The following is a 12,189-nucleotide window of genomic DNA, read 5'->3' as shown; positions in this document are numbered from 1 at the left end:
AGTTATCTCCCTGGTGGTAGTAACAATCTTTTCAGCATGTCGGTGTTCCTCTTAGGTCTTCTAACGAGTCATCCTTTGATCCAGATGCGTTAAACCAGAGAGAGAACTAAAACGTGCAGGATGCCGGGTCTTGTGCCTGGACTAAATAAACCCAGACGTTTTATTTTGTCTTATAGAGATGTATTGCTGGCCCAGCTTCTCTGCTTTTCTCTTCTTTATTACTGTCAGCTCTTCAGAGAAACGAGCCATCAGCGCTGCTAACTCACATTTACAAAACTTATCGCTGTGTTCCTATCGCTCCCCGTGATTAAACTCACAATTACGATCCTCTGCACTGAGCAGCTCTCTGATAGCAGACAGCGTGTCTGTAAACAAGTTTTACTAAATATTGTACAATAACCGAAAAGACAGATGTAACTTCTATCGTGATTATAGCAAAAAAAAAAACCCTACAAATTACAATGAAATACTACTTCCGGTGGGCGCCGGAAGTAAGACCCAAAATCGTTTCCACAGTAAACCTCCCTGGAATAAGGTGGTACGGGCGCCCCTGGCTGGAACCATAAGTTATGTCAGAAATAATTGAAACACAACCAGCATTTCAGGTAGGTTTACCTGAAGCAAATTATGAGTAGGGCATGTGAAATAGCAACTTTTACCCATTGTTACCAACTGAGCCCTTTTTTTTTTTTTTTTTTTTTTTCTTTTTTGAAGAAACTGCCTCAAAACGACGCATAGATTATGTATTTAAATCTGTGTATTTATTTGACATAATCAACGATTAAAACTGAGAGTTGGACGTAGAAAACGTCGACTTGTGCTAGTTGACTCGAGACTGACTAGCATAAAAATCACAAATGAAATCCAGTGGATTCTAGCTCGCGACCTCACGCTTACCACAGCTACATCATATTAGCTTAACTATCCACACACAACGGGAAGCTGTAGGGCGGGGCCAGAATAAAAGCGTGAAACAAAACTATGGTTGAGTAGCCTTTTTTAAAAAAAAAAAAAACTTTTCACTCTAACCTGAATAATTCTTTGGATGGCTACTTTTGTTATTTTTAATTTTTACTTTTACTTGAGTAAAAATATGTTGAAGTAGTATTACTCTCACCTAAGTAAAATTTTTGGGTACTCTACCCACCTCTAAAATAATTCTGTCATCTCTGCATTGTCAGCAACGTAGCTGCAGAGCATTACGACAATGGATGAAGCTTTAGGAGAAAATTAGGATTAATGTTTAAAGGGAAGACTTGCATATGTTTTTCCTCCACTGAATAAATGTACTCTTTTTTTTTCTTTTTTCTTTTTTTACACAATGTGCCAACAAATTTCACTGCTACTCTATAACAGTGAAATGTGCCCGACTCTGAGATGCTATTTCAGAAGATTGATTTCGGCTCTGGGCACTGCCACAGCCACTCTTTGGTAGTGGCAGTGTCCACGTGCTAAAGCTTCAAGATAAACAGATTAAAGGATCAGCTTGTAATTGATGATACTGGGTTGAGGTTAACCAGTTATAGGTGATTAGCCAGTGTGCACATGATCAAAGAAAACAGAAACAGACAGACAATTCATCCACCGTTTTAAAGTTATGCAAACTTTTGCTGCCCCTTTTAATGTTTACTAGGCCCAACTCTAGCTCCACGGCAACAATTATTAACATTAGTCATAATCAGTAGAAAGGTCTGTCTCTGCAGGTTCTGTCTCATCACAGTTCCTTTCCTGAAACTCTTTAATCTGGGGTGTTGTTCAGACAGACTGGCATCTGTGGTCTTGTTTTGACATGCTTCACTGAGAAGTGGCGCTGAAAAGCTTCCATTTGGATACTTCTGATAAAATTTCTCAGCTGTTTCCAATAACCCCCAAATGTTCCCTGAAATGTTCTTGCAGGATTCCTTGACATGCTTTGGATATTTTGTAACTCCCAATCCCGAGTGTATCCTCCTCGGCTTTCTTTCTCCACACATATCTAGTTGTGTGCCGTGTCATTTTGGCCGCTTTTCCCTCACAGATTTGACTTACTTTGCATGATCACGTGACTATAGAAGGGATTCTATTAGCTCTGGACGAAAATAAGTGACCTTGTTTGGAATCAGGTGTGGTCAGTGTGTATATATTTGTAATCTAAAAGAAACTATTCACACACACGCTTAATCCAGGATCTAGGAAACCGTTTCAGAAAGTTTGCCAATTACGTTCTTCATCTCTGTCCCCCACATGTTCCTTCTTCTGTTCCTGCCTCTCTTTCTCTGTGTTTGGTTTTTAGGACCCTCCCTTTCTCTCTCTTCTCCAATCCCTTTTCTCTCCCCTCCCTCCATCCTCTTTGTCAGAGCTGTGCACTCCAGCACACAGACAACTTCCCAACAAGAGCAGACCGTATCAGGTTGCCTCTAATGCCCTGAAATTCTCCCACTCCTCCCTCTGAAGAGCTCCGGATCAGGTGAACATAAGTACAACTTTGCTGTTCTGCTGAGTAAGGTGAGTTAGCTGAAAGGACATTACAAAATGTAACTTTTGCTGCTCTTCACAGTATCTTGTCTTCAAATCTATCCTGTTTACCACTTTGATCTTATCTTTTCCTTTTTTTTCCCGTAGTGGCCATGCTGTAATGACTTGTACCCAGTAACCAGGTAAGAACATTAAATTTTTCTGTTTTCATCGCATTTCTTATTTTTTTATTTTTTTTTTTTGTTCACTGTTGCCGTATTTAGTTAAATGCCTAAAGGTAAAAGTTTCCTTTCTGATTCATGTTTTCCAGCCACCACCACATCATTAACAAAGTTAGCACTGTCTTAAAAATTGGGCTCTACTGAAAGCCTTTTTGTTGATTTATATCTTTTGAGAAGCCATATACAATCTTAAATGTCAAATGTTACACAAAAAAATAGTTTTAGTTTTGTTCAGATTTAGAAAAAAAAAAAAAAAGCAAATTTCTGCGTATTATTCCCTGTGTCAGGGTTTGAAGTGTTAAGAGAGCACACAGAAAGACAAAATATGACAAGCTTCAGAACAAGCGTGGTTTGGGATAAACACAACTAATGCAGGTAACTAACTGCAGCTTATCTGCCTGTTTACCCTTTGGACACAGGTCTGTCAGGTTACAGTCATTTTCCTGACATTTCTTGGAACATTTAAAAGCCAACATCTACCACACTTCATTGTTTTAGAAGTCAAAACAATGAACTTCTAAAACATTTAAAAGTTCATTTATTTAACAGTTATAACTTCCTGTTTCCAAAATGTCACTGTCGTGGTTCTTCTTCTGAAAGACAACGTTGTTTATTTTCCCTGTCACTTCAGGGAAATTGTTTTATCATCTCTTTGTGTTTGTGTGACTCACTCTGTGGGTTTCAGTGATTCTTTTTTTTTTTTCTCTAATAACTGGAGCTATTTTCTTCTCTGAGTGCAGCATTGTATTCAGTCTGTACTTCTTTTTTCCAGGTACATTCAGGCGGTGCTCGCACCATGAGTTAATCACTCTGAAACTGTGACTTCTTCTTCCGATAAACATTTTCAATCTGGTTTAACCTGTGAAAATGCACCTATGTGAGAATATGTGGAGATGGCCATACAGCGGGGCAGTAGGAACGATGCTGCTGCTGCTGCTGCTGCTGGGGAGCATCTCGGCTCAGGGCGATTCTGCACAGCTCAGCTGTCCAGGTGCCGAAGTCACTCAGAACATCACCCAACCTCAGTACAACGGCGTATTAAACAAGAACACCGATGTGGTGTCTTTGGTGCCATTCGTCCACTCCTTTCTTTACACGGTCCAGCCTAACCCTTTTCCTGAACGTAAGTGAATCTGCTGTTGTCTTCTTGCTCCTCCAACTAAGAGTTTGCTTAGGACACACATAGATGTCCTGCTGCCAGCTTATGGACTAGCCACAATAAAATAGTCAGTTTTTATTGGTTTCCACTTGCTTGGGCAAGCTTTACCTATGGGCGGAGGAACTGGGACACCACATCAATCTCCTCACATAAACATCACAGAGGTAGTTAACCAGTAAGTAAATGGGATTTCTCGAAATTTGCCCAGTCAATCATTAACTTTTGTTTGCTGTCTTGACGTTAGATCTTTTGTTCCCTTGATCCTTCCAGGCCCTTGACATTTATTGAAGTTGCCCTGTAAAGCAGTCTCTGTTCCACTCATTCTTCCATATTGATTTCAGATAAGAGTCAAAAATCAGTCTGACAGTACAAGCTCATAGTTGACCCAATTGCTATTGATGTGTCGAGTACGATTTAAGCAAAAGCCACTTGCTGTTTAGAAAACCCAAAACCATACCAGTTAAACAAATGCGTAACAGAACACCGCCTTCCATCTGCCTGTGACAAAAAGCTAATTATTTCCTGACTTTTTCAAGTTTGTATGTGCCTCACTTTGATCACAATCCCCTGCACCGCAGGTTAGAAATGTATAAATGCGTGTACGTGGAAGAATAGGGGATTATATTTATAGCATGCTGCTTTCTGATGTCACACAGATGATAAATGAAACATACAAAGCTTGTTTGATCAGCACCTGCGCGTTTCTTCTCAGTTACCAGCACTGGCTTTTGTTGTCAACTAAATCCACAATACCAGGGTTTAGAGGTAACATTAATGACTGCCTTTGTATTGTGTTATCTCCCACTGAAGGCCGACCCGTCTCCTAGTAACCACAAGATGTCGGTGTCAGATTTCCACTCATACAATGTGAAATTTTTAAGATGTTTTATAAAGGATAGGACACTCTGTTCCTGTGGCCAGGATTTTTATACAGAGCTGACCAGACTAGAGAGGCAGGAAGCATGAAACATCAAATCAGTGTTCTTTGGAAATGCCTCACATTTATTCTTAAATTTCAGAAACACAAAGCCACTTTGTCTCTCATTTCTTCCCAGGCTTATTTCTGGAAATAATCAAGGATCCTCAGCAGGTCTGGTCAAACAAAGAGCTGATGACTGAAGTAAGTAAATGTGCTTGAATCTGAAATGTACACAATTTGGAAAATAAATATCTGACACGTCAACCTTTTTCTCATAAAGCGTATTTTGAATGAGAAATAGATTTCCATAATCTCATTTCATGCCAATGAGGCTATTGGCATGAAATTCACAGCAGTTGCTGGTAAATATCCAAGTAATGCCCACATGTGTTGAAATCAAAACAAGTCCATTAACTAAGTTATGATGTAGACTGGCACAGGGATTATGTACTGAACACTATAGTAGTAATAAGTAGTAAGTAAAAAAGCCTTTTTTTGTGAACTCGTGAGCTAAGCTCTTCAAGTGGGACTTAGACCCCCGTTTCTGCTTCAAATGTCTTGAAATCTTGAAGATTCCAGGAGTTTCTGCTATGCTATGTGAACTTTAGCTCTTTTAATAGATTTTCTATTGCATTCAAGTGAGGTGACTGACTGGGGCATTCCAGAACTTCTTCTCCAGGGTTTAATTTTCTGTGTGTCTAGGATTATTGTCTTGGTGAAAAATCCACCATTGAAATGAAATTTTCACACCAGACTGTTCTAGGCTCCAGACTTCACTGTTTTTGGCTTGGTGTTTTTAGAGTGATGTGCAAACACATTCCTGGTCCGAACATTGAGTTTGCATTGAAACAGAGAGTTCAATTTTGGTCTAATTTTATCAGATTATGTTCTCTAACTAAGCATGTGATTCTTGCAGAGCTTTTCAATAAAGCAAACTTAAATTTTGCTTTTCCTTCAGCAGTTGAGTCTTAAGCAGTGGTGGATGGCAGATAGAAATCGAGTGCCTAACTTACTGTTGACGTGGAAAAATGTAACCTGCTAACTGCAGATCTTTCTGAGCTCTCTGTTAGGAGTCGTTGGCTCTGGAGAAACTTTTCTGAGTTTATGTTAGAAATCTAGTGAGGAGAACCTGGCCATGACTGGTTCAGACAGTTACATTAAATTATTTCCACTTCCAGATTATGGCCTCAACATTGCTCACTAAAGCAGTTGGACATTTAGAAAGACTTTCATAAGCAAGACAGCATGTCAGTATGTTTTGCGTCATGAAATGTTGCACAAGTTAACTGCTTTTATTCACCATCACACACTTCTAGTAAAATGCTTTGGACATGAAATATCACAGTTTCTGGGCCATCAGTTAGGACCAAGCCATCTAACTTTAATTTGTTCTGAATGGGGTCAGGATTAGTTTCTAATTACTGACAGATTTCAGCTAGTTCCTTAGATTTTATGTCTTTTTCCAGTTTCTTTCTTCATGTGCTCAGTGTTTATTGGATTGTTGAGCTAAGAGTCTGTGACTGTTGAACATTGGAAAAAAGCCTGAATGCTCTGAAGACTGCTAAGACTGCCATCCTCATGGTTGTAATATGTCAAAACATTAAAGAGAGAACTTGTTTGTTGGTGTCTCACTGGGATCTGACATCATATGACGCCACAAAGACCTAATTATTGCATGTGCTTTTGCATTCAGATCCTCACGTATGAAGTGGGTTTCCTAGTGTGCATCGCCATTGGCATCTTGTACATTGTCCTGATGCCCATAATTGGTTTCTTCATGGCTTTCTGTCGCTGCTGTGGCAACTGTGGGGGGAAGATGTACCAGAAGCAGACATCCTCCACCAACTCTCTCAGAAGAATTCTCTGCTTCAGCCTATTTGCAATTACAATCATTATCCTGTGAGTATGTGTGTGTGTGTGTATGTGTGTGTGTATGTGTGTTTTCAAGAGACATAATGAGAAGTTCATTCAAATGTGTGCAGCTCACTGCATGTGTGCGTCTCTTGGGTAAGCTGTCTATTCATTAAGCAAATTTATCTGTTTGTACATTCATGTGCTGTTTTTGAACTTTCTCTGTTTCTCATTGCAGTGCTGGTAACATTTGCATGTTCAGAAGCAACGAAGATCTTAAAGAGAGTGTGAACCAGAGTCCGTTGCAGCTTAACAATGCATTAGGTGACATGCACAGCTTCCTGGTGTCTGTGCCACAAGTAAGTGAAAATATATGCAGGTCAAAGCGTTGACAGCTGGCAGTTTGGCAGTCGTTATCAGCTCATCTTTTTTTATTCAAACTGCTTTTAAACCATGAATGATACAGTTTTGCTTGGTCAAAAAAATTCCCATGGGGAAGTTCTGCCATTAATATTCAAGAAGCTGACATGTATTACACAGACATGTAAAAGTCTCCACACCCATTGATCAATGCTACTTTTTGTCTCATAACAAACAGACATTTACTATATTTTATTTCCTTTATGTTTATGTGGTAGATCAACACAAATAGTGATTATTATGAACTGAATGTAAAATGATACATATTTATCAGATTTTTTAATGAATAGTACTTCAGTTACTCCCATGCCAGTAATTGGAGTAATCACCCTTTGTCCACCATTGGACATCACCCATAGAGGAGCAACTGCAAATTAAGTATTTAACTTGTTGAGAAAGCTGATTCTTTTGACTCAGGAAGGGACAATACAAATGCACACCACACTTTTCAGATTTTCAACCGAAAGAAATTCAAACATTTTTATGTATTGTATTTCTTTCACTTCAAAATTATGCCTCTACCACATGAAATCCCACTAAATAGTACAATCGATCAACTTCAAGGCAATGTGGATTAAATTAAAAAAATATCCTTACATTTGTCAACTGAGTTAGATCCAGTTCTTTATTTTTGCAGTGTCAGTATGCTCATGTGAAGAGAACAGGGTGGTACCTGGCTTAGAGATATTATAAACTCATGTGATCTATTGGACTGCATATTACTGTTTAACCCATAAGTACGCACTTCAGCTGTTTAATTTTCCGTTGTTTGACTTCAGCAAGTGGATAATGTGGTGAATGAGAGCTACAGAACTGTGGAGGAGATCACCAGGAACTTAGACGGTAAGAACAGGGAACTGAAACGACTAAAACAGAGGAACCACTGTATTGCCTCAACTGTCACAAACTGAGTTGTTTGGGTGTTGCAGACATCGGACGCCAGTTGGGGGAAAAAATCCAGCAGCGCTTTAGAGGAACTCTTGACCCAGCTCTGCAGTCGGTCAAACTTCTACACAATGGTATGAGTTCCACGCCTGACCAGGTCTGGGCCATGAGCGCATGCAAATGCGTTCGGTCATTTGATGTTTGCAAATGAACATCTCTGCTTCCTGCTCCACGTGGCGTTAAAATGTTTTTGTACATGCTGTGCATTTTACTTTTCTGATCAGACGTTTTAATCGGCAGTTTTAGGAATAAAAAGTTACATAATACAGAGCCAAGTACAGACAAGTCAGCTGCTCCCACTGAACTATAAACCGAGCAGTCAAGAAGGCTCCTGACTGAGCCTTTGTGTGGAATAGTTGTTTTGTTGTAGTTCGACAAAGAGGCGATTTCAGTGCAGAGTATACTTGATCTCATTGTACTGCTTCTGATTCCTATAACATTGAATGTTTGGGCTCTTTGGGAAGAAGAGCTTCCCAACGAGGACTTTGGGAACAACTTTGGGATGTCCTTCCCAAGGAAGAAGAGCTTTTTGGCTGTAACCACTTTACCACTTTAATATGTAAAATGGTTACACATTAATGTTAATGTGTAACCACTTTAATGTGTGATTGCACATTAAAGTACAATCACACTTTAATGTGATTGCACTTTAAAGTGCAATCTTCTATATTCTATAGAAGATGCCATAGAATATTTGCATCTTCTATGGCTGGAAGCTAAGGCGTCACCCTTCTTCTACGTCCTTAGTGACCGTAAAGTCTGCTTTATGGTTTTCAAGAAATAGAAACCTGTTATGCAAGCATTCCTGTGCCTGGGCATTTGTTTTTATTATCAGATTTTATCCTCAGGTGTAAAACGGAACAACGTAATTGTAGAAGTTCTCATTGTAATTGTCATTGTAATTGCTGTTACGCTGGATTTGACAAAGCGGTCTGCAAGTACAGGGTTCAAGCCATTTACATAACTCATTGGAAAGTTTGTCACTTTTCTACAATAAGCTTAAATTTGCCTTTCCAAGCAAAATGTACATGATGTCATTTATTGACAGCTCTGGTAAATGTACATAAGGGCTGAAGGTAAATTCATCTTTGTTGCGGAAACTTAATCTCACACACTCAAAAAAAAATCAAACTTATTGTTTGAGTACATTTATTGACTGTGGGAAAGAAAATGTCTTTTTTTTTTTTTCAGCTAAGATTTAATGTTTTAAGTTAATCTGAATACCTAGGAGAATTACTTTAGTAATTCTTGACTCCGTGGTTCCCTAAGGCATAAATATGACATTAAAAACCCATGAAACAAAAAAAGCCACTTTTCAAAGTAGGAAAAACAAGAGAACATACCATTACCAAGGGCAGATGTAAGCTGATCATAAGTTTTGAAGTGACTACAAGTGACTACTTGCCTAAACTTGCCCATATCTACATTGGGAACAAAAATAGAGAAAGTTTCCACACACATTGAGGAAGATGTGCTGGCCATTTTTCCCCTTCACCATTTTGTAGTTTTGTAGTTTCAGTCTTTTTCTATGCAGCTTCATTCAGGATGACAACAGGATGTCATTTCTTCTAAGAGTACAGTTTGATCAGAGGATCAGAACTAAAATGAACAAAATATTCCACCAAATCTTCAGAAAATAATGCAGTATTACAGTAAATTGTACATGAAACTTGAACATTTTTGTGGCTATTTATCCTCATAATTCATAAAAATGCCTACAAACAAGAAAAAGTGACACCCAATGGTGTAAGTAAATGGGTATAAAGAAGACATAGGAAGGGACAATATGGTAATGAGAATTGCTGCTTAAGACGTTTGTACAACTAAAGCCAAGGGAGCTAAAAACAATCTCCAGAGCTCATGTATTTTATTGCTTTTACAAGTCTTTACCAGGAGTGCCACCTAACTGTGAACTGCTTTGTAGTTATTTGTTTTCCACGGTGACACCTTGTGTAGAAAACCCTTTATAGAAGTTACTAGAATTAATGAAAATGAGTTTCTAGATCAAAGCCTGTTAAAAACACAAAGGTCTGTAAAGAGTGTTTAAAATGATCACTGATTAGTGGCTTATTTGTGTGTGTGTGTGCGTGTGTGTGTGTGTGTGTACGTGTGTGTGTGTGTACTTTTTGTTTGTTTGTTTGAATGTGCAGATTGTTTGACCACCAATGACCAACTTGACAAGTTGAACTCATCACTAGCCCAACTGCAGTCCAGCATAGACCGTACTCAGGCCAACATCACCGTTGTCAGAAATCGGCTTACTCAGACGCTGTCCAGACCAGAATGCAAAGGATGTCACAACCTAACAGCAGACATGAAGAAACTAACGCTAAACATCACCATTTCTGTAAGTGCTGGTTTTCTGTAGCCTAAAATATAACATGAATCATTCTTGTCTGATTTATTTATTTTCCTGTTGAATGGATGAGTTCTGGGTTCCCAGAATGCCTGCCTGCACGACAAGGACACATGAGGCGCTGAACATCTAGTTCTGTTAGCTGAAGTGTTTTATGGAAGAGATGAGTCAGGGCTGATTGCTCAGTTTACATAATACTCAGATTCTGTCCCTAAGCATATTGTCATGAATAAAGAGGAGAAATGGTTTCTGCAGTCACACTACAGGCACTCACCGGAATGATGACTCTTTCTGTGGATTTGTCTGAATGATGAATTTCTCCTCCTCCACTTTTTTCCCTCCTCCTAAAATATTCAATCTGTGTCATCTTCGATCATAAGTGTTAGGTCGATTTATTTAAGTTTAAGATATATTTTATTTTGAGAAGAAAATTAACACGTACAAAATTGATAGTACACTTTGAAAATCATTTGTTGATTGACTTTGCCGTTTCTTGGTAACTTTAGTCTTTTTTTTTTTGCACTCTGCTGCCCTCCTCTGTTGCTTCAAGTTACAACATGTTGGAAACTCTTCAGCAGCTTATGTGTGTGTTTTATTTTGCTTTTTTCACAGACTGCCAGCCTGAATAAGTTTCAGTCTGCAGTGAATGAAGTCATTAAAGCTGATCTACTGTCTGAAATAATTGAGGTCAGTGGGAACTGTAAACAAAACAGATTTCAACTGAAAAATGATGATGTTATTATACATGCTTTCTGTGCCATAAAGAACTGGTTTGTTTAGTTTTTTTTTTTTTTTGGTGTAGACATGTTTAATTGTCAGTGTAAACAGTACTATTTTTATACAACAGTCAGCATCATTTCCTCTTCCAGTAAAGGGAAATGACACGGGTACCATCATCTGTCGTAGACGCATCAGAGCTATTTGTAGAAAACTTTTTTATAATTTTACAGGCGGAGAAGTTTTTCAACACCATTCCTGAGACGGTGACCAATGAAACTGAGACTTTAGTTAAAAGTGAGTGAATACTAAATTTATCTCCACAAATAAAAGCTGCATAATTACTAAAAACAAAATTTTGCCTTTGTATTTCTAGCCAGCAAAGACCAGCTGAGCAGCATAAAAAAACAGGTTATGCCGATTACCCAGGACCTCCCCCTTTCAGCTTTGGATGATGCGTCAAAGACTATAATCCAGCTCCAGAGTGACATTAACACGTACTTCCCTGAAGAGAAAGCATTAGAGAATATTAGGTATAAACGATGGAAGTTCAATGTATGCAATAAATAAGAAAAAAAAGAAACAAAGCAAAACTTTCCAAATTACTGTAACATTATTTTGTTAGATGGAGTGTGTGTTTGGCCCTGTGCTTTGTGATCCTCCTGGTGGTGGTCTGCAACATCCTGGGTCTGATTGTAGGCCCTCTGGGTCTCTCTCCCAAGGTGAACCCCACCAACCGCTCCATGACCTCAAACTGTGGAGGCATCTTCCTCATGATGTGAGTGACGCTTGCTTGTCTACATTCATCTTTTTGGGAGTGTTTTTAAAGAGTTAAACCTGGATTTGATTACAGGAGCGCAGGGTTCAGCTTCCTGTTTTCCTGGCTGTTCATGATACTGGTGCTGGTGTTCTTCCTACTGGGTGGAAACACGTACACGCTGATTTGTCGACCATGGGACAATGGCCAGCTGCTGCAGGTAGAGATATACACAAATATATACATTTGAAATGCTTCATAATCCTTAAAGATCAAATCTGAATGCAAAATAAAAGCATAACTATTGATGACACAAAATCTTTTATATAAATATCTAGATATAAATGTTTTAACATGTGTCCATACCCTTTAGACTTTTTCTCATTTTTT

At 38.7% G+C, this 12,189-nt stretch overlaps 1 protein-coding gene across 1 annotated transcript; it reads left to right on the top strand.

Annotated features, from left to right (window-relative positions):
• Positions 1-2,139: 2,139 nt before the first annotated feature.
• Positions 2,140-12,150, top strand: LOC103152232 (prominin-1-A-like). Its single transcript, XM_016660954.1, has 14 exons — positions 2,140-2,484; positions 2,602-2,636; positions 3,448-3,798; positions 4,890-4,954; positions 6,447-6,652; positions 6,843-6,963; positions 7,804-7,867; positions 7,954-8,043; positions 10,120-10,316; positions 10,938-11,012; positions 11,276-11,339; positions 11,419-11,575; positions 11,668-11,820; positions 11,896-12,150. Exons 3-14 carry the CDS (start codon positions 3,543-3,545, stop codon positions 12,047-12,049), a joined length of 1,602 nt encoding a protein of 533 aa, XP_016516440.1. The 5' UTR covers positions 2,140-2,484; positions 2,602-2,636; positions 3,448-3,542; the 3' UTR covers positions 12,050-12,150.
• The last annotated feature ends 39 nt before the right edge of the window (positions 12,151-12,189 follow it).

The sequence above is a fragment of the Poecilia formosa genome, unplaced genomic scaffold (genome assembly GCF_000485575.1).
Source record: "Poecilia formosa unplaced genomic scaffold, Poecilia_formosa-5.1.2 Scaffold305, whole genome shotgun sequence".
Classification (NCBI taxonomy): domain Eukaryota; kingdom Metazoa; phylum Chordata; class Actinopteri; order Cyprinodontiformes; family Poeciliidae; genus Poecilia; species Poecilia formosa.
The sequence above is the reverse complement of the archived record's forward strand: the minus strand, read 5'-3'. Positions and strand labels throughout refer to the sequence as shown.